This window comes from Pagrus pagrus (assembly GCF_965226575.1).
Source record: "Pagrus pagrus genome assembly, chromosome: 23".
NCBI lineage: Eukaryota > Metazoa > Chordata > Actinopteri > Spariformes > Sparidae > Pagrus > Pagrus pagrus.
The window spans coordinates 12,276,961-12,300,076 of NC_140205.1; the positions used below are offsets into that span (position 1 = coordinate 12,276,961).

At 40.2% G+C, this 23,116-nt stretch overlaps 2 protein-coding genes across 2 annotated transcripts in view; one reads left to right on the forward strand and one right to left on the reverse strand.

Moving 5' to 3' along the window:
* lrrc17 (leucine rich repeat containing 17) overlaps positions 1-13,791 on the forward strand; it is a 28,297-nt gene extending 14,506 nt beyond the window's left edge. Inside the window, exons 4-5 of the mRNA XM_084345433.1 lie at positions 9,616-9,771; positions 12,798-13,791. Of these exons, the coding sequence (XP_084201559.1) occupies positions 9,616-9,771; positions 12,798-13,246 (605 nt within the window). The 3' untranslated portion in view covers positions 13,247-13,791. The remainder of the gene's footprint in view (positions 1-9,615; positions 9,772-12,797) is intronic.
* Positions 13,792-14,352: 561 nt separating this feature from the next.
* On the reverse strand, positions 14,353-21,905 carry LOC311252337 (ras-related protein Rab-19-like). The gene is made up of 4 exons (XM_084345416.1): positions 20,994-21,905; positions 17,749-17,932; positions 16,841-16,944; positions 14,353-16,753 (listed from the first exon to the last, which is right to left on the reverse strand). The coding sequence occupies exons 1-4, from the start codon at positions 21,186-21,188 to the stop codon at positions 16,565-16,567; spliced, it is 672 nt and encodes a 223-aa protein (XP_084201542.1). The 5' UTR covers positions 21,189-21,905; the 3' UTR covers positions 14,353-16,564.
* Between the last annotated feature and the right edge of the window lie 1,211 nt (positions 21,906-23,116).

Sequence of the window (23,116 nt, forward strand, 5' to 3'; positions counted from 1 at the left end):
AATTCCCCAGTGTGTTCGTTGTACATGTGCAAATTCCCAAAATGCACCCCAGGAGTTGTATGAGGCCATCAGCAGTGACATGACAAAACAACCAGATGGAGTTTTTATTGAAGCTGGTGATTTTAATCAAATGAATATTCCTGGCAGCTACAAAGCCCTCCCACAGCCTCATTTTGGTCCTTTAGAACATATTTCCTTTTTTTCTGCTCACTTACTTCCAGCTGATAAAAAAGGGTCAAACCATCAATAAAAACTGCTTAAGTGTGGACAGATGAAGCTACACCAGGACAATTTTGAGTGCACAGACTGGCAAATGTTCATTTCCCACGAGAAAGCCTGGATGAATGAAATGGTGAGGGCTCTTTCCAGAGCCAACAAAGCTGCCTTTTAGTCAGATGACAAAGAAGCATACAACACAGCCAAGGACATTGGTACCAATCGACTGAACATTGGTGATAACAGTGATGAGAGGTGTCTGGACGGAAATCAAAGGATACTTAAAGACACCAAAACACCAATCTCGGCCACAGTCTGTTCACCCTGCGACCTTCTGGCAAGAGATACAGAAGTATCTGCTGGCGTCCACCCAGACTACGGAGTACCATGATTAGTCTGATTATTACCATCTACACGTGATTTTTTTCATCAGGATCCATGCATTCAACAAAAATGTTGAATAAAACCCTATCTCGCCATGTAAAGTTATAAAAAAATATTGATCTATCCCTTTATCCGGATCCGGACCTGAAGTTAACAGGGTCTATTCTGGGCTGAGACCCATCCTCCAGCAAAGTTGGGTGGAAAATCCATTCAGTAGTTTTGTGTAATCCTGCTGACAAACCAACCAACCAACCAACCAACCAACCCACGGACAGACAAGGGTGAAAACATCCAATGTGTACACAAAGAAAGGTTCAACTTGAATCCAACTGCATATGAGTGGTGGAATAAACACACCCAAGAATCACTTTATTTTTCCTGCATTAGAAAGTGTTCATGTGCAGCCAAACTAGAGTGAAACGGACCAATGTTTTTGTGCTGTTAGCTGAGACTTTTCTACTTATTCGATGGTTATCGTGTGTGACGAAAAATAATGTTCCTGGCAGATATATCAAAAACACATAGACTGTTGCCCTGGCAGAGGAGTACCTTGTATAAAAAGGTACATTTGTAGAGTTTGCTCTCTGCTGTCCAGTGAAATTGGGCACAAGTTTGACGTCTCATGTTTTGGTTATAACCAGGCTGAGCAAGCAGAGTTGTGTTTGTTTTATTAAACCTATAATGAGGCATTTGAATCTCATTAATGGTCAAGGGGCAGGCTCTGGGCTTGTCATGGGCTTTTTACTCCAGTGTGGTTTAAGGTTAGGTTGTGTTAGGTTGGCATTTTGATGAGCTGGATTGTAGTGTATTTGTGTTCTTGCGTAGTCTTCAGCACATGCCGCACCATCTCTTTTGTATTGTATTCTAATTTGAATCATGCATTCAAGGATTTTTTTGTTCTCTGAGTTATTTTAGAAGCCGCTAATAACCCCCAGCACCTCAATCTGCTTTTGTTTTCAGTGTGGGTAACTTTGTCTCAGCTCCTCCAAGTTTCTCTCAGCTCCTCCAGTTTTCACATCTGGTTCTCTCTCTGTGTGTAAAAAATGCCACTATGGAGGCTGCTATCACAGAGGCAGTAACTTCTCCAGCGCTCTGTAAAAAATGTTTTTGCTTCAGTGTTGCTTTCAAAGACACACTGGAGGCAGGGATGACAATTGCTGAGTTTGCATGGACAGATGTGGGCTCTTTAATCCAGCTTGCTGTCTCATCTTCTCCATTTTCTTTCCCCTTTTATCTCTCTCCTCTTCAAAGCACTCAGACACGACTCCTCCGACGCCCAAAGAGCATCTGTTGTCAACGCATTGCACTGAAAGATTGTGCACTGTGCCCGCGTTTCAGACCCAAGAGCAATTGAATGCATCTATAAATGGGCAGCTTATGCCCTTCGCAGAAAGCAATCTTTCACAGAGCACAGACAAGCCAAAACCACACAATGCAGCGTCTGTGTTGTGTAAATGCTTGAGGAGGCTTTTTGCATATTTTCCTAATTTTTTTCCTTCTACAGTAGGGCTTTTGAATCGATTAATTATCTGAACCACTGTTCCTCTGTTTTTCTCCCATCCATCTCCACATCTTTTTCCTCTTTTTTTTTTCATGCCCGGTAATAACTCTCTGCATCCTGCCTCCTTCTAAACCATGCCCCACCATGAAAGCGCTATGCGATGTGTAATTCTCCCTTAATATACTACAGCTGTTGTCAATGACATTCAATACACGGTTTCTGTTGTTTTGTTCGCATATAGTCGTACCGTAAGCTGATACCAGCCTTTTCATTTTAATGTTTTCAATGCAGTGGATTTCAACAGCAATGTTTTCATTAGTTGCATTAGCTGTCAATCATTGTGACATGTTATAACAGGTAGATTATATCATTACACGTATGTTTTTAACCCCCCTTTTGACTCTTCAACAATCTAAACTCTTGCAGATGCTGGCAGAGTTTGGTATGCTGTGGTATGATAACTAATCCCATATATTCACAAGCAGGCAGGCCTTTTGTCAGTTAAAGGAGACCTATTATGCTTTTTTGTTTTTTAAATGATTTTTTTTACTTTCTTTCACTGTTTTATATAAGGTCTTCTGCATGTAAAAGTTAAAAAGTTCATTGTCAACGCCTCGTCAGTAGTCCCGCCTTTAATTCTGTTACTTTGTCACATCACACAATGTCACCATGTCACACATTTGCATAATTTATGCCGAGAACCTAGTTTGGCATGTGCTGGGTCAGGCATGTGTGAGCTGACCAATCAGAGGAGACTGGGTATTTGGGAGGGGGGACCTTAAAGAGACAGGAGCTAAAACAGCGTTTCAGACAGAGGGGGAATAAAGAGCTGCATCATTGGACAGCATGTAAACCTATTCTAGTATTAACTCAAAATAAAATCATGAACCTAAAAATGAGCATAACATTTCTCCTTTAAAAATAATTTAAATATAGGCAACACTGTTTACATCCCTTTAGTTACTAGCTTGCAGTTGCCTTCTTCTTCTTTTCATTTGTTGTCACATTGCTACACTTTTCCGCGCAGTACCACCTCAAACTCTGGGAAATAGCGTGATACCATCCACAGGAATGTGTTTTGCATTACCCACGTGCATGCGGATGTGTATTCTGAACACAATGTTCTATAGTGGTAATAGCAGTCCAAAACTCTGCAGGGTACCTTTAATTTGTGTGAAGTTTGTGCTTATTTAATCAAATGCAGCTTTACTGTTAGGAATATACATGAGAGCACAATATAAGCTAAAATAATGATGCTCTTTAAACTAGATTTTGATACAGGGTTTTTTCTACAGACATGGGCACAACGTTCGCTAATATTAGCTAATAATAGAGGCCCACTTTGCCCAGCCGTGCACAGGAACATTTACAAAAATAGATTTAGTAGCTACAGTTAGACTATAACCCACTTGAGTAATTTGATCATCAGAATGACAATGATCAGAACTATTAAGTGATTAAATTTAAGTGCAACTAAACTGTGAATAGGGTGAACATACGCATGTGGAGGTGGAACCAATATGGGGAATGGTTCACATGGGACCGGAAAGCAAGAAAGAAGAAAACCCGAACGGAAACATACTCTGATCTCTATGTCTCCAAAGTCCAAACCCTATATTTTCCTCTTGTGTATCTCTTTCTCCCTGTTTTTCTCCCCCGTCTCCATGTCTCCCTCAGTCTGGTCTGAAGGCTGTTTCTCTGAGGTGAACCACAGCAGATTTCAGGCTCCACATCAGTCTCAGTGGAGCTCGATGCCATACAGAGTGGTTGGAGTTAATATGGAAGTTCTTAAGGCTGCGTTTCTCAAAAATGGGACGTGGACTTGAGATTTACTCTGTGGTAATATCAAAATGTGTCTTCAAATAAGGCTTCTTCTGTTTTAGTTCATTTTGTACAATGGACACATTGTTAATTCACTGTAACTAGTATGTATCCTGCAGTCATGGTGGTCCAGTAATTTTTCACTCTATTACATCTAATATTTTAAAATGCGGGTTTGATTATTTCCAGTCTTTTAAAGAAAGAAAGCAGCAGTCTAATATCAGCAGGTTTTCCATCAAGGAAGGATGCAGGCACCCTAAAATCATGGCCGCCATGGCAGTAAAGAATGGCCTTCTCACACATTACATTTGCACAAAATTGATCTCCCTGTGAGCTTTTAGTCATTCCAGTTCGTGTTTTTTCCCACACATCTCATGATGTTGCTCAGAAACCCATCTACACGGCGGTATTGACTGTTTTGGCCTAGTTCTAGACTCTGCCTTCAAGACACATAAGGTCAAGAATCATTGGTTTCAGAAGTAACATAAATCCTTCAAATAAACTTCAGGCCATTTGGGTAGGTGACTCATGTTTATGGTGACTTGGCCGCTTCCCAGTCACACACGCCCACACGCATAGGCCTATATTATGTCAGACTCTCCCAGGACTGCATGGATCAGGCTGCAGGCATTTAGTCAGCAGGAAAAATGAATCTTCCATAAAGTCATTTGAGCGAGAGGCAGAGGTAGAGAGCATGACTGAGAGAGAGGACGGTATCAAACATCACTCTCTACTAACAGCAGGATTAAGAGGCGCCAGTAAGTTTCCTGCAGTAGTTTGAAGGTCCTGTCGACTCTTGAGACTGTAACAACTGTTATGAAACTGAACTGATGTTCAACTTTAAGGTTTTTAGGAGTTTCCCAAAGACTTTTTTCATGCTGAGGTGAAAAGGTCACCGACAACATTGTGAGAACAGACCATGGGAAACTAAAAATACCACCTAAACCAATTGTTATGTTATTGCAGGCACGTTGGCAGTTGCATCCACTGTTTAGTGGTCAGGATTTGGATGGATAAGCTGTGGATGACAGGAGGCTAATTATATTTTGATTATTTCTTTATTTTGTTATACCCAAGATGCTACTGTCATGGTGACATAGGAAAAAGAGCCACAATTATGATTACATCAGTCCCAAGACATAGTCTGGATCAGATGAATTCATTATGAGTGGTAAAAACAAGACTGTAGGGTTTTTATTTGTTGTAAGTCTGTAAACAAAGATGTGACTTCTTGTACAGCGACTTAAGGTAGACAACACTGATTATACATTTTAAAGTCTGCTTACAGATTATAGGGAGTGCTTCTGCAGATGTGAAACACATCGTTGTACAAAGCCTTTCGTGGCTCTGGAGAGAGCTGTACAGAGTCTGAAGAGAAGATGTCTGTTCTCTGGCTAAAGGCTGAAGATTTGAAAATGATTAAAATCTAGAGCTGTTATAAAGAAGTAAGCTTATCTGAGCCTACAGCACAAACCTTGAACAAGGAGCACGGCTTAAAGCACAGAAGCTCTGCTTTGACGCAAGGTTGGTTTTAAAGAAAGTAACGTCAGCTTGAAAAAAATAACAATAGCATTAAAAAAAAGGTAGCATTAAAAGAATTAGCGTTAGTATAAAAAAGTAACAGAGTAGGGCTGCATGATACTGGAAAAAAACTGCTTGGTTTCCTGTTATATATATATATAGCTATATGAAAAAATACAGAAACCTTCAACAGATAACTTGAATATCTCAATAGAGGCAAAGCATCTGATGTCACAATAGGCGGAAGTAATCATCGTTACAATCACTGAGTGGCAGGAAAACTACTGTGTGACAACATTGTTAATATTTATCAATTGGAGTAATCTTAATGTTCAGCATGAACACCTCAAAGACGCACAAAAACCCATCTAAGATGTGAAGGAGCTGAATTAGTTTGCCGTACTTGACATTGCACACTCTGCAGTGTGACCATAGAGTGGTGTAGTAATGATTCCTAAAGCCTGGATATCAGTTAGAATTTCTGCACTTCCGGTTAATTAGCTACGTTAGCTGCTACTATCATAACTCACTGGAATCTCTGACCAGTTGTGGGTAATGTAGGCGCCATGTTTTTACAAATAATACTATATAATGCAAAGATGGGCCCTTGTTCACTTTCAAAGGACACAAAATAGTAAAGAAAAACAGTCAGGTACAGGAACCTGCTACACTGTTCTGTTGTCAGTGTGGGATAAAGCCTTGAAGCAAAAAACCTCTTTTAGAAATGTAGCATGATTTAAACCCTCAAGACTATAATGTTAAAGGAGCGCATGACTGCTAGCAGTAATCTGGTCGTTGCAATAGTGACATCCTATAAACAGAATTGTCAGCATGTTTAGGAAAGGCTTCACCTCTGCCTCTATATCTTCTGTCTAAATGATGATAGAGAGTATGGTTGCAGTATAACGTAAAGCCCAAACATAACCAGCATTGGAAAAAATTCAGAGCCTAGCACCAGAGGAGAACATTGTAGAGGATGTTGACAAATGTCAAGAAATCTCTCTCCTCCTTTCAGGCTGGTGGCGTGGGTCCAAACCACAAAAATTCAATGCATTACGCACAGTTGACCCCGGAGTAATCATGTCAACACTGTAAAAGATTAACTGCTTCCCTTTCTTCTGTCCAAACAGTATAAAACGTTTTGCAGCACCTGCTCCAAAAGGAATCGGTGTTGGTGCACGAATGAAATATATCCCGCAGATGTAGCTGTATGTTTCACCTTTTGCAAAAATGAGGCCGCACCAGACTGCAGATTTTTTTCCTGAACACGTGCACGTATAATTCATCAGCAGTGCTAACCCATTCTCTCTGGAGTGGAATAGATAAATGTCCCAATTGTCTGCACTCCCACTAAATCATGAATATAGCTTCGCTCTCTCTATTTAAACTATGTAAATTCTGCCTTACATCTACTGCAACGTGTAATCCATGTGTCATACAAATGCATGGCCTACATGTGTTTAACTAATGATGGAACCTCCATAGGATGTTTTGGCAAATGACTGACTACACTGCTGCAGAGAGTAATTCGAACCTGGCACTGTGACATAAAGCAGGTGTTATACTTTAGACTCCTTACAGCAGAGCTGTTATCAGGAGAAACATTTCCAGAGAAGTTAGAGTCTCTCAGGTAGAACCAAGGGACAGATGTTCGCATGTTTACCGACATAATGACTCTAGCAGATCCAGCAAAAGAGCCGGTCCAAACCCAGTTATGAATGAACGACTTTCCTGACATGTTCTCCATCCCTCTGTGTGTTTGCTCATTCAGCAGTCCGCTCTGAGGAGGCACAGATGTTAAAGTCGGAATGGAGCCGCTTTATCTAAATAGATTTGCTCCATTAAAAAAATCACAAGATAGCCTGAAGGCTTCTGATAAGCGCCTGACTTCCTGATATAGCTCCATGAAACAATGCTGAAAGAGCGAGGGCGACCTAACAGAGCAAATCAAGATAATAAACAAGATTATAGCTCTATTTCCATCTTTTGTTGAGCTTTCTTACCCCTTTTCCACTGGGACAGGCCAAGACCTAAGGTTCATTTATGCCCCCAATATGTACAAAAATAGATATATCAATCTCAAATGGTGTAACCTGAACTGCCCATGTTCTTCTGTGCATCCTTTACATTGGCAAAAAAATCATAAATTGGTCATTATCTACCCACCCCCGTGCCTGGAGAAAGTCAGGTTAAGTTTCGTAGTCCACAAAGTTGCAGCATTCTCCGAAACATCTTAAGTAGATGGGGACTTAAATAAATAAAAACAGCTCACCCGGTGTAAACCAAGTCTCCAGAAGCTCTGACATCCCAAACTGATTTGAAAAAATATTAATTACACCATTTTTAAGCCAAAACCTTCACTGTAGCTGCTGAGCTAAAAGTGTTAGCTTGACGTCTTTTCAAATCAATTTGGGATCCAGGGTATTCGGAGACTACGCCAGGCAAGCTGTATGAAGCCATTTTATGTTTATACGGTTATTTTTGTTTACCTTTTAAAACAAGTCCCCATATGATTCAGTTGTTTAGGAGAATGCTGCAACTCTGTTTTGCCCCCCGTGGCTTTTGGTTGAATCGGGCCGTTTCGTTCACATCTGTAAACTCTCAGAAAATTTCAGCCTACTGTCACTGCTGAATGCACAGAAGGTTATCCTTATTCACCGTAAAACACATAACACCACAGATGCATCACTCTTGGATAGCGACTTTTTGGTTTTTGGCTTTTCTCACAAGTGAGCCTGGGAATTCAAGTCTGATGTGAGCGTGCCAGCGATTTTCCATCTTTTTCTACTCCGAAAAAGCTGCTTGGACAAAGTTGCAGACACATGTACACCTACAGGCAGGGTGGGATCCCCTTTAGACCTCTCACTGTGGAGGACTGATAGCTTGTGGAACTTGAGAGTAACCAAAGTCTGTGTCTGCCTTTGTAAATGTCTCTGCCTGCTGCACACTCAGCAGCCATCACTGAACAATAATAATTACATTTCCTGAGTGCAGCGCCTACATCTGTACACATGATGTGTATGTGTGTCCGGCGTGTGTGCGTGTAATTATATTTTCTAAGAGTCGCTGATGATTTACGGCACTGTGCCTTCAGGATAACATCTACAACATCTGTGGCAGTGAAGTGTGCGCATAAAGAGGCAACATCTCCACTGTACAAGTGTCCATGAGCATTCTTCTGAGCAAATTACACAGTCCATGTAAATAAACACATGCAGGAAACTATAGTCCACGCTCAGCCACACACATATCGTACACAACCTTTTTTTTTAATCTACAAAATAACGCAGTCATCTCACAACAAAATAAACATGGTTTGAATTCGATCTCAGCCTGCATTCACTGCCTGAACACACTTGCGTCTCCTCTCATCTGCAACCATTCTGCTTTAAAAACAATCATCCATTTTCACTTTAATGACATGGGTTGCAGTGGCCACCTACTCAGTTTTAAATAGAGCTACGCCCCAGCAGATGTGATCTCCAATTAAGGCAATTGTCATGACAGGTGAAACAAGTCTGAAACTCATGTGCAATAAGAGTCTAAACAGGAATCCTGATTCATTTATTATCTGTGGAGAAGATCGATATATCTAGACTCTTTGTGACAAAATGTTTTGACGTGACAGTCAAAATAAAGATTTGTAACTAACGTTGCACAAGTAATATAATACAACATTTGTGTGGGACTGTTTAAAACTCCACAGAGTATCTGTTATCACGATGGGAATATGTGGGAATCCATGTTTCGTACATTAGAGTCATCAAAGTCACTTTTACATGAGGGGAGATGTGTGTGTGTGTGTGTGTGTGTGTGTGTGTGTGTGTGTGTGTGAGGCTGGAAACATTGGAAGACAGTGAAAACACTCCCTGGCACAGAAGTGACTTACTGTCATACATGCTGTTACACTTCACTCCATCTTGAGAAGGTTAAGAGTTGCACACAACCCACGCAACATCTTGAGAACGTATAAGGATGCAGACAGATTGGATTACCAGCTCTCCTGGTGATTCTGAGGCTTTGCACTTTGTGTGTTGATCTCATTTGTTGTGCACATGTGCCTCAATCCTGTAAACTCATCTACAGAGATTAATATTTATTTGTTGTGTTTTGTGCATCCTTCTCTCTATAAAATGTTTGATCTACCTGACTTATGTTTGTCCTTTTTGCAGATTTGAATAACATCCCATCTGACCTGCCGTCTGACATCGTGAAGATGGATCTGTCCAGGAACAGCATCAAACATCTCAGGCCCAAACACTTCCTGCTGTCCAAAGACCTCAAGCTGCTCAATCTTAGCGGCAACGGCCTGCAACGTATAGACACAGGTAACGCAACAACCCCACCCTCCGAAACCACAGAGATTGGCCAGGAGGTGTCCATTGAAAGTGTGCACTCAAGCAAAGTTCCTGTTAAAAGTTAAACAGTGTTTTTTACAGTTTTGCTTCTGCTTTATTACAAGTTAAGTCTCACTGATGAAATCGACATAACCATGGGATAAAGTAATAGTTGGTTGGTTGTAATATCGTTCAACAGATGAGGCACAGCTGTTAATACTAAATAGTAATCAAGGAAATGTTAAGAAAATATTTGGTCTTTCATCAGGGAAACACAACATAATTTAGTGTTCGAAAGACTAGAATATCTGTTCTGAATACTAATTCTGCCTCAGCATTGGAGGAGCACCATTAAAAAAGTGCAGACTCATTACTCTCTCCAGGCTAATGATGTCTGGGCTCAAGTCTTCTTGCCCAGGAGGGAAATCCTTTAAAAACATTGAAGTTTTCTTCATTACCCTGCAACACATGTAAACAATCTTTCCATGTAGTCCAGCCCAGCGTGTCCAGAACTAAATGGAAACTAAATAATTAATTCTGCATAATTCTGAGAGCGACATGTGTTCTTGATCATGTTCACATCTGGAGTACAATAAAACATGTTTAGATGCATTTTTAAAGACGTCGTTGAGTTACACTTTTTCATGTGGCGGGTGACCAGAGTGAGAAGTAAACATGAATGAAAAGTTAAGAAAAAGGCTTTGGCAGACTTGTGTTATTTGCAAAATTCTTACATTGTTGGTTTTGGACAATTTTCGTGCCAGATTGTTGGGGTTTTTCCTCACAGTGCAAACCCAGAAAATAGGCAGAACAACAACTTAAACAGTGACAGGGAAGTCAAGTTTATTTGAAGGTCAATTTGGGACTAACTTCCTATGACTAATAGCTTAACAGATGACCCTGCCTATCTAAAATATTTCTTAATAGTCTTCAAGTCCCAGGCGAGGCTAGCTCCTGCCTGCATCTCCTTTCTATTACTGTAAGTGAAGTAACAACAAAGCAGCTGATGTAATAGTTGGAATTATGCAACTGTGATATCTGTAGTTATGGTGACTACAGTCTTTATAATTGTGTTTATTTGTTATGGCGACTCGTTGCCAAGAACAGCACAGAGCGGGGCAAGCCTGGGGGGTAAAACCCTAAATTTATCACCTCTGCTGTGAAGTTTGGAAAGAGTTTTCGTGCCTTTCTGTCTGGTCCTTTGTGAGCTCAAAGAATGTTAATGCGTGTACATTAAAGCTGGAAAAAATGATGACAGGGTTTAAAGACTCAGAGAGTGTTGTGTTGAATGGATCTGGGATCCAGGTGGGAGTGCTTATTAAAACGCTTGAAGATTAGGGTCTAATGCGGAGCTCTTCTCTTGCATTTATTGTATGACAAAAGATTGACTGTAGTCTCAGAGATGGTGAGATAAGGATGCTTTGAAATGATGAACAGATGGAAGAGAGGGACTTACAAGTCAACAGGAAGTGTGTTCATTAAAAGTTTAGTTTCACTTGAGAGATTGATGGCACTCTCATGTCTGTATGCAAGATATGAAGCTACAGCCAACAGCTGGTTAGCTCAGCCTCGCACAAAAGGGTAAACCTCAGCACATCTAAAGCTCACTAACTAACACGTTAAATCTCATGTGTTCTGAGCTGTCCAGGAAGCCAGAATTCCAGGAAGTTACTACTCAGAGCAAGAACTGGTTTCACACATAGCATATCATAAAGCAGCAAATTTTAATTTTAAGACTTCAGTTTTGGTTGCCTACGGATGAAACAAACCTGATACAATATGATAATTGGTGAGCTAGCTGAGCCAGATAGCTGTTTACCCTTGTTTCAACTCTTTGTGCTAAGCTAAGCTAAGCCAGCCAACAGCTGAATGTAGCTTCACATTTGACGGAGATATGTGAGAGTAGTATCTATCTTCTCATTCAACTCTTGTCAAGAAAGCGAATAAGCATAATTCACTTAATATTGAACTTTTACGTGGACTTATGTAGCATCATCAACATTTGTGTCCTTAACATTATTGGTCCTTTCACAAATGACGTTCATTAACAGCTTTACTTACAAATTCTCCAAATTTTTACGACGGGAATTCTCATGGCTGGTAGACTTTGACTACTACTGATAATCATGGGTGTGTTGCTAAACTACATTGGGCTTCCTGCGGCCATAGTGGCTCAAACAAAGCAAATGAGCAGTAGCCCATTTGGGAGAGTCAGTCTCATGAGTTCAGAGATAAGGCAGCAGAGAGGGATGTGGAAGAGGGGTGTCCTTCCTCTGCTTTTTCCCTCTTTCTGAGTCATCTTTAGGGTTGATTGATAAGATTGTAGTAACTGCCTCATCTGTTTCAATTATTGAAAATGGATTTCAGAGGGAATTTTGTCCCACGCGTCTGTTTCATTGTCGAGTGATGTCTTTATTCTCACTATATTTTACTACTTCTCTATGCTCCACATAGTCTTTGCCTCCGGTTCTTCTTCCTCCCCCTCCTCTCATCTGCTCTGTCAAGATCAAAGCTTGGCCCAAGGCTAGTGGACAGCGTGAGACACTGTCTCAACTGTCCCATTATGCAGACTGCTAACAATGTCCGGAACCCTTTAAGGACTAAAAGGACTGGGGTTTGTGAGGACAGCTCAGAGTCCACATGATTCACATCTATATAAGAGGAGATTTATGAGACACCTAGAAATAATTATCATGTTGTGTTATCAAAATGATGACAATTAATGTCAATTGGCCTTGGCTTCAGCTGCAAAAATCTACTTATTTACATTCAAAGTCTCCCTTTACTTACATTTAAAGTCTCCCTCCTTGAATTATCCTTAAGCGTCAGTATTTGACAACCTGGGAATGAGACTCAACAATCAACTATCTTTCTCCAGAATCACATTCCCTGCCTTTAAGCAACTGTTAGCTAACATTCAGGAAGTGTCCAGGACGACTGGATGAACTTTTTTAATATTCAAACAGCAGTTTGAGATGCCAACTTGTGTTTTTCGTTCTATCTCCTCCCCCTCCCAGCTTCATTTGCAGGCCTGCTGTACCTCCGTGAGCTCGACTTGTCCAACAACAGCCTCCATTACTTCCAGTACGGTGTACTTGAGGATCTCTACTTCCTACGGAAGCTCTCGCTGGGCAACAACCCCTGGATCTGCGACTACAACATCCACTACCTGATCTACTGGCTAAAGCACCACCCCGGCGTCTTCCACACTGGCCTGATCTGCTCGGAGCCACAAGAGTTCAGGGGCTGGCGCGTCGAGGATTACGTCAAGACCTACAACGGGGAATGTCCCAAGGATAGGCAAAATGGAGTGAACGGAATGGATACTGGACAGGGAGGACAAGGGGGGACAGACAATGATGCCCAGGACGTGACGGGGGAGGCGGTTGAGGGGCAGGGTGAGAATCTGGCTCAGCCCCTGCAAAAGAAGAAGTCCAACAAGTTTGAGATCATCAGGCTGAGCTAGAGTGGTCTGGACTGGTGTGGTTTGGTATTGAGAGAGGAATGTTGGCGGTCTGTGGACAGACTGAAGAATGGATTAATACAGGTAGATTCAGTGATTTGATGTTAAAGAAAATGTGACATGTAAAAGTACAATTTTGGGACGAAATCCATTATTTGCACTTGAGATGTCTTTTTTGAAAACAACATTTTTCATCTTGTGTGGATAGTAAAAAAAGAAACTCATTTTCGGACATCAAAATCTTCTTTAAAGATTAGTTGCTAACTCTTTTAGAAAATATCATTTGAGCTTTTGTTTATCTTTTGTGCAGAACATCCCCAATCCAGTCTGTATCAGATCTAATAACCCCAACAGAAACGCCTCTTTGGATTTCCCACACAAACAACTGCAGGTGCTCTCTTATTTCTGTTAGTTATTTTGATATTGAGTTCAGGATATACTTTTTTTCTTTCAAAAAAGTAGTTTTTGGTCTTTTGTTTGTATTAAATAATGTATGACACTGTCAACCTCTTTTCTGGAAATAAAGTTGGGTTTATTTTTTCTGAAAATTTGTTGTACTGAGTGACGGGCAGCCGTGACAGAAGCTAAAATGTTGTCAGACATACTTGAAATGTTTACTTACAGTTAGCCATCAGATATGATGGAAAACAGATGCATTGGTTCATATAGTGAGTCAGTGTTTAATGAGGTCATTAAAGTTCCCAGACACCTCACTGGGAATCTGCCAAGTGCATGATTATTATCAGTTAATGTGCCAGATTATAAAATTGGCTTTGATATCAGACCGTGACGATGATGGAAACTTCGACTCTGTCACTGCCAGGGTAATTTTTTTGCATTTGGCATCCAAATCTAACTGTTTACTCTTAAAACTTCAGCAGGTTTAAAGTATTAGATGCACCCAAGGAACTGACTTCTGTAAATGATGTTTTATTTTTTCTGGAAGCCAAAGGCTGAAAAAACACTAGCGCCATCCAGTGTGCAGGAGACCAACACACAACAGCAGACTTCCTTTTTAAAAACCGTATCATGATCCTCTTTCCTGGTTATAGTTAAGACACATTTTTGTTAAATTTAAACCGCGGATAATGAAAGAAAGTAAAGTGTAATGATTTTTACATTCACAGATTTATTGTCAGATGTAGCTGAATTTTCATTTTTTATATGGACAACTCTACATCTGCATCATTCCCCTCCTTATAACTAAACATTTAGGCAGATTATCTGTATCATGTAAGAAAATACCAATCAGTGCAAGTCCAGCTGCATGACTTCCAGGTTGGTGTTTAGATAATGCCTGCCAACTTGGCATTAGACACAAACAAAGATTATATCCTGGCTGGATATCAGCTCCATTACATCAGTTTGACTGGTGTTTTGGCAGGAATTGATCTTGGCAAAGTTCAGCCTGAAAGGTCATTTGACTTGTTTCCTGTTTACAGGGGTGCATGTAAACATCGCTAATTGTCTCTTAATGCAGTCGCAGATGTTTTTCATCACCTCTTAGCAACCAGCCTGCAGTTACAGATTATGTGTGATAGCACAGTGCCCTCTGGTGCTCACAATGAAGTGGTCCATTGAAGGCACAACACTTTTTGAAGACACTTGATGGTGTTTTTCCCTTCAGTATATGACATCCTCTACAGAACCATTGATAACACTTTACAATAACCATTATTAATAAATAGAAAAGTTATTGTTAATTAAACATTAGTTAATAGTTATTTCACTGTTAACAAACAATTAAATGCTTTATAAACAATTTATTCCATCTATAAACATTATTTGGATGGCCATTATAAATGTGCTACTGATTCACAAGTAAATAAAGGATTGCATGCTTTGATAACAGTGAAATAACTATTAACTAATGTTAAATTAACTATACATTTACCATTTATTAATGATGATTGTTAGAAAGTGTTACCTTTGTAACCTTTGTTTCATGCAAAAAGTCAAACGTTGCCCTGCTTCATTGGGTCAGAAATCAAAAGTATCCATTTAGGACTCAAAGCCAATTAAAGACATTTATAACAATGTATAACATCATAATGTAGCCTCCATAATTGACAAGATAAGACAAAACAACGATGTACGATTCACAATCTTCTTGCTTGTAGCAGGTTCCACGGGTCATTTTCATCCAGAGCGCAGCAGCAGAGGATCACAGCCCTTCATAGAGGCACAACAAGAGGTCACTTGGGTGAAATACTCAGAGTCTTATGCTCTACGATAGTCCTTACTAGCTTTTCGAAGGTTTTATCAGAGTAAAGCATCAAGAAGAAAATATGGATAATGTGGTCGAAGCCAGAAAGTGTTGAGAATAACTAAGTACCGTGTTCATGCTTTAGTCTTAATTCCGACTTTGATCAATTTTGGTAGTGCAAAGTTATAACATATGATAGTAATAGTGCCAAAGAATTTTGTGCTGATAATATTGCAAAGATTGGAGGAGAAAAAACAGGAAGAGACGGTCAAATGAGTGTAACTTTGCCCAAAACTGATCACAGTCACCATCACTAAACATGCTTTGTTTGGCTTTATTGTATTTGTAGTACCAGCTGAATCACTCTCTTAGGCAGGGCCGCCCATAATTATGTTGATCCTAATAATAGCAATGAAAGCCAAATTTAATTTTGACCCAAAATACTAACCACTCCTCATTAAAACAACATTCATTCACTGTTTCTTGAGTAAAATGTTGCATTTCATGATGAAAACCCCTCCTCATGCCCACTGTGTGAGCCTTTCTTTCTTTTGCATACATCAGGCTGGCCACGTTATTAACTCATCTAATCTAACTACTAGTTAATGTCGGAGAGAATGTTCTTCTATGCCAGCTCCTGCATGTATTTAGTCAGAAATGAAAAGAGAAAAAAGAAGAGGGAGCTGGCAATGGCTTAAGATCCAAATCATTATATCATGACCAACTTTTTTTCAATGAGCTAACATTAGGAGGCTTACGTTACAAAACAAGAAGTAGGTAACGTGAGTGAAGAAGCCATGAGTGAGAAAGAGGATGATGTCATGTATATGGGGAGGACCTAATCACTCAACCTTTTCACTGTCGGCGGGCAAGCTCTCAGGTCAGGTAAGTCACAAGAAAGTACACCGATTTGATTTCTAAATACTTTCCAAAAATGGCCAAAACTTCCTTAATGCAAAGATTTATGGTCCCAGAGGCCATTTCCACACCCATGCATGTTTGAATCGTCTTCCTCTTCTCCAACATTCATCATGAGCAGTGTCCTCATCCACTGTCAACACTTAATTTCCAGCATTAATCTCCTTTTCCCGTCCTGTTTCCTATCCACGTTTGTATCAGCAACAAGTCTTCTTCTCCGGTGGAGTGTAGGCGCCTACGACGTCATTAACCGGACGAGAGTTGGCCCGCAGAAGAACTCGAGGTGTCTTGTTGCTCTCCGAGTCCCCCTGCTGGACATTGAGGCCATTGCGAGCCAGCAGCTCTCTGGCCATCATCATGAAGGCTTCTTCCACGTTCTGACTCTCCTAGATATGGAAAAGTAGATAGGAAACTTTAGATAACAATTTTAACCAACATCAAAACTTCTTATCATGTGTGAGTTCACTCATTACCTTTGCAGATGTTTCTAGAGCAGCTAGTATGCCTCTCTCTTTTGATATGTTGCAGGCCTCCTCAAACTGGACTTGACGTTCCTGCTCCAGGTCACTTTTGTTACCTAGATGGAGACAAGCAGGGAGCAGAGTTATGTAAACTAGGGGTCTCGCAGTAATGACAACAAATGAAGTAGTTTGATGCCGTCTTAAAGCAACGTGAACTCAAATATTACTATACTCAAAATATTGCCAAATACAATCTATCTGACTCAGGAGGAAATGTTCACAGATGATGTAATATATTCAAATTTTATTCACATTATGTTTGCTCACCTCCTTCCTCGCTCTCTGACAGACCGACTGATGTTTTTCCCAGAAGTTATAGGCAAACAGGCAACCAAATGAAACGCACTGTTACCTTCCATAAAATTACAGATTTCCCTGGGTTTATAAATTGTTGAAAACATTTGTGATAATAAATACACATCTCAAACAGATGTATAACCAACTCCTCTTTCTCACAGATTTGGGGGACTGTTGGCTTGTTAAAGTCCTGTAGATCAAATTTGAAGAACATTATGTGATGCTTAAAGCTCAGGTTCTCCGTTGCATTTGGTGAGATGAGGTGTGTTCAGTTGGTTGCAATCTGCAGCCTCACCACTAGACGCCACTAAATCCAACACACTGGACCTTTAATAATCCTCAGGGAATTCACTGTGCCTTCGCATTTAAACTATTCAACAGATTCTCACATCAAACCTCTCTGACACACTCTTATTGCAGAGCTATTGTTCTATAAATAACATGTTCTGAAATGTCTGTTATTTTGTCCACCCTCTAGCACTAATCCCTTTAAGTGAACACGTACACTTTAATCATGCACTCACATGCAATATTCACATGCGACCAGTCACACCCACACTCACCTATGAGAACCAGCACTACATTAGTCGCTCCGTAGAGCTCCACCTCCTTTATCCAGTGAGTCACCGAGTCAAAGGTGGAGCTCCTTGTGATGTCGTAGGCGATGATGGCGCCGTGAGCGCTGCGGTAGTAGCTCTGGGTGATGGTACGAAACCTCTCCTGACCTGCCGTGTCCCACACCTGCATCTGTCACACATGAACGAGAACAAGGAATCAGCTTTAACAGCTATATATGAATGAAATACACGTCTGACTGGCTGATACATGACACACACACACACACACACACACACACACACGGGAAGAAGTGTTTCAGACTCCTTGGTCACCCTCTATACTCCCTGAGCATCTGACAGATGGTGTTAACGTGGTAACGGCTGTCATGGCAACCACTCCAGACTCACCAGCTCAACCTATTTGTTTGTGTTGATGGGTTGAACCATGTCTACCTTTACTGTCTGGATAAACTCAAAAAAAGGGATCAAAACAGGATTTTTCTCTCTATTATTTAAATATAAGCTTATATCTTTACATTTCTGAATATAAAAATGTAAATATATATTACACGGGCCTTATTGTATACAAAAGACTGATTCTGACAGTGCTTTTTCTGCTTAATGACCCCTTATTTACTGTAACAATAAATAAAACAATGAGATAACTGACTCATTTTGTCGATTAAAAATTTCCTTTTGCTTTGTCTGCTTTGCTACCTTGATTCATATGAAAGATCTGTGATTTAACTCATCTATGAAAGCTGATACACTAATATTACAAGCTACAAGTATATAACACATGTCAGAGTTTTCGCAGTGGTCCATTAGCAGTTAATAAATACAAATTAAAAGCAACCAAAGTGAAAAAGACAAAATAAGAAACTCAAAACAGGAAATTCATGCAAAACACATTAAACAGCACAGCTATATCCACTGATCAACAAACATAAATACAAAAGTGACATGTACAGTGACAGGTGGCTCAATTACACACAGCCTCAGGCCTGAAACGTTAGCTGAGTGTTGAGGTAAACACAGAAACAGGAGCTGAATCATTTACAAACTGCCATGTAATTCAATTTATTGTGTTACGTTTACAACCTTGTGGTAACCATGTACAGTGATTTACTGATTCATAAAAACAGATGGGAAGATAAAATGCCTCTAGACTATCAAATGCCGGCATCCTGCCTGTAAACAAAGGGAGAGAGGGGGAGAGGTGTAAACCAGTCCCTTAAGAAAACATCAAATGTGAAATAAGCCTTTTAACATGTTTAAATTAACATTTCACACATACAACTGGACATTTCATACACACAACTGGACATTTCCTCAAGTGATTGACTTTTCTTTTACACGTGAAGGAACATTTCCACATAAGAACTGTACATTTTCACATTACGAACGTTCAGCTGTGATTGGATTTTTTTCACATGTGGAAATTCATGTTTGGGTCTTTATCACATACAGTTAATGGTAAGCCATTGACATCATAACTCTCTTATCTAAAGATTTTTTTCATCTCAGAATGAGGAAAAACAGTTTAGTTGATGACACGTGTTGTGAGATGCCATGAATTCTGATCCTCCAGTCATCTAACTGGCGTGTCCACAGAACAATACAATTGCTTTAGGTGTGTTTACTTTGTGTGTGTGTGTGTGTGTGTGTGTTAAGTAAAGGAATGTACCTTTGCCCTGGGTGTGATAAATGTACAGATAGATACAAACAGACATACTCCAAAAATGGTAGTAAATGTTGACGTTTCAGTGTAGAAAGTGACCTTTTTGACCATTCTGGGCTTCCATACCTGACAATATTATGACTGGCAGATATAGCAGCAACTGTGTCTACCAATTGATCAATACAGATAAACAGTTTGCGCATGAATGATGAGTTCTTAAGTGATAATAAGAAATGTGAAAGCCACCATTTAACTGAACAAACGGAGATCTTTTATATCCAAATCAGACATGAAGTACTCATGTAACATGCTGACTTTTGATGCATGCGGAACCAATAACTGTCCTCCTAAAACATTTAGTTCCTTTTATTTTTGTCTGCACAAAAGCTAAAGGAGAGTGGAGAAACCTGAAGGACAGGTCCTACATGTGAGCAGCTGGTCTGACTTGTTTTGGTCTAACTGACACTGTAACCCAAGGACACTGTAGTGCCATTTACCCCTAAGCCAAGAAAAGTCTACCACATCTCAGGGTCCATTCAGAGTTACATTTTCCGATTCATGCCATAGTTTTTCATTAAATTGTACTATAAAACGCCTGTATTCTTGCTGTGCAGCCTCTCATTGTCAGAGCCAGCTGACTCTACAACACCCACGATAAGGATCAGGGCATTTAGAAGGCATGGCTGGAGCATAAGCAGGGTCAGATTTAAGACCTTTTTATACCACACAGATTGCAATTTAATAGCCAGTACCAAAGTATGATTGAAAATCAAGAGGGATCAGTCGTTTCTTTCATTTCACATTATTTTTAACACTTCCCAGATGTATGACTACAGATAAGCAACATAACATGAATGCCTGCATTGACCAATCAAAAATTATACATTTGTTTATGTTCATCTAAGTTTTTGCTAAAAATAAAAACTTGCCCGTTGAGAGACAATTAGCTTGCTACTGTACTGTACTAAAGGAGCTAACAGTATTAGCCTAACAAGATACTCCAAAGATCCATATTCCAAACAAGTAGAGGCAGCATATCACTACAGCTGCATATCACTGCTAACTGCTGCTAACTGTATTCTGTTTACACATCATGACTGTAGCTGTTGTTAGTTTGTTAGCTCAGTTAGCCATACAGCTAGTCAGTCTTCTGGGGGAGTGATGGTGTTTACACCCCTAGCACAGGAGCTTTGGACTGCTGGGAGAAAGGTTTTCAGGTCTAGTGCTATCTGGTTAGCATGCTAACTTTAGCAGATATTGCTGCAATACATAGCAGTGTTTGACATAACTTCAAAACTGTTATTTCATCACAATCTGTGGATAATTTTGAACTGAAGATCTTACATATCGCCCTTTTAATGTCGAGCCTTGACTTTAATCCACAGTCACATGCTGCTAGTTGTAGATTTTCAGGCCAAATGATAATAATAAAAAAAAATATGACTGATTGCAGAGAAAGGCCTGTAGGTCGGGGATGTGATGTTCTTTGAGAACACCTCATCACATGCATGCCCTAAAAGACCCCACACGGTCCACTGCACACACACACCGTACACAGTAGCCTACTAACCTTAACTTTCTTCCCCTCAATGTCCAGGGTCCGTACACTGAAGTCCACTCCGATGGTGTTCTGCTGCTTCTCAGAGAAAACCCCTGACTTGAAATTCTGAACCACGCATGTCTTCCCTACGTTAGAGTCCCCGATCAGGATGATTTTGAACAGGAAGTCAAAAGAGTCGTCATGTTCGGGTCCTGGGGTCTGCATGGTGGAGGTGGAGGCACAGGAGAGTGTCTTTCTGTGGACGTGACTGGAGGGAATTATCTCCACCTTATGCTGGAGATGACTTGGAATGCTTGGACTGTGAGGCCAAGAGATGCTGGGTTATCTTTATGCTTGAGTCAAGGTGGAAGCAAGGGAAGGAAAAAAGATCCCAAAATGCTGTTGTGTTGAGAAAACCATGAAAAATATTATTCCACTGTTTCTCCTTCCAGCAACAGGTAGGATTCACTGAAATTGGTCCACATGTAGCCTGTAAAACCAGTTTAGGGTGAGGTAGTTTGTTTGACGAGATGTAAAATAGTGCTTGTTCAAAGAAGTGCCTCGCAATCCACTTTTAAAACAAAAGTTAAATGGTTTAAAAATTGTAATAGTTTCAGTCACCCAAGCAGCAAACACCTGTGCCTGTTCCCTGTTGCTTAAACAGAAGGTTTTGTGTCTCCAGCCGGTCTCACCCCCTCTTGTGCTCTCTCGGTAGGACAAACCTGTCTCAGTCTCTGCTGCTCCTTTCAGCTCCTTCTCAGGTGTTGACCCACTTCATGGCCCACAGCAAAAGACATGAAAAGGCATGAATACACGTCCCATCCTTTTTGTCCTCCAGCACAGGTTTCTACCAAAGGAAGGAGGAACTTCCTTGAAATCGTTTAAAAAAGATGGTTGTCTTATTCCTGTCCAATCCACCTGTTGTTCCTTCACACACGTGTCAGCATTTTTTCTCCACCACAGGCCTCTCTCACTCTCTTTATCTCTGTATCCTTCTGTCATCAGTTTTTCCAGTTCTTACTGACTAACAGCCTCCTCTCTCTCTCTCTCTCTCTCTCTCTCTCTCTTCATAGCACCTGTGGAAACAATAGAAACCCGCCCTACCTGTTCCAGGATGGTAGCCCAGCCCCACTGCTGCTGTGGGATCCTGGGAAATGCAGTCAATTGGCCTCTGTAGAGCTCCCGCAGACTCTCCTGTTACATTATGGTCATCATAGAAATTTTCCAACTTAAATTTTATGTTTCACCAAGGATAAGAGTGGAAAACAAGCCGTGCTCGGCAGTGGTGGAATGTAATCATAAGTACATATACAGCAGTGCCCCTTTTTTTTTCTGGTATGTCTGATTTTGTACGTTTTTGTGAGCAAAATTCAGTATTCAAGTATTCATTTCTTTCATGTATTGTAGTATTGGGAGCATTCTGGCACTTCATATTGTTAAAAAATGTTTTAAAAAAATGGGTTATACACTACAATCAATATCAACATCTTGAGTGCCCTTGCTCTCGAGACAAAGAGCTCATAGACCAAAAGTCAGGACGTCCTGATGACATGCAGGTGGACAACAATGTCTGAGGCAATCGGGCTGAGGCTAATTCAATCAACAGTTACATGGCACAGGATTCAGCATTATAAAACAAAGGGAAATTGACATAATTACATGTGCATTACCTTAAACCGAAGGAAATAGATTACCCTTAGAATTACAAGAAAAGTAGACTATTACATTTAAGATTATTAGTCTACTTTACTTTACCATCTTTATAAAGTAAAGTCACTTCAGATCAGTCAGATTTTACAGCGTATAAGTAGGGGGAAAGGAGAGAGCTTTCTGGACCATGGATGCCAGCAATAGTCAATAATCAATTTTGTTTTGAAACAAAATACTCAACATGAGGCCTTCTTGTTAAAACAACAGATATAAACAATGTATTCATGGTTGCTTTAGTGAAACATAGCCTGTTTCATAATGAAAAATCCTCTCTTGAAATGGGTATTAGCATTTATTTATTTATAACGCTGCCATTTCAGTGTGTGGGTGAATATGACCCCTTTATTCCACCAGTTAATTACATTTATAAAAACGTAAAAAAAAATAAATAAAAAAAAATCCAGGAAAAATGTGACCCAACACCATATTTTTGGATTCTGGTC

What these genes read in the sequence shown, in the direction of transcription:
- LOC311252337 (XM_084345416.1), bottom strand. Translation starts at nt 21,188, where the DNA reads ATGCAGACCCCAGGACCCGAACATGACGACTCTTTTGACTTCCTGTTC. An exon ending in TTGAGGGGAAGAAAGTTAAG is followed by an intron (nt 17,933 to 20,993) that starts GTTAGTAGGCTA and finishes CATGTGTGACAG; the next exon opens with ATGCAGGTGTGGGACACGGC. An exon ending in CTCTAGAAACATCTGCAAAG is followed by an intron (nt 16,754 to 16,840) that starts GTAATGAGTGAA and finishes TTCCATATCTAG; the next exon opens with GAGAGTCAGAACGTGGAAGA.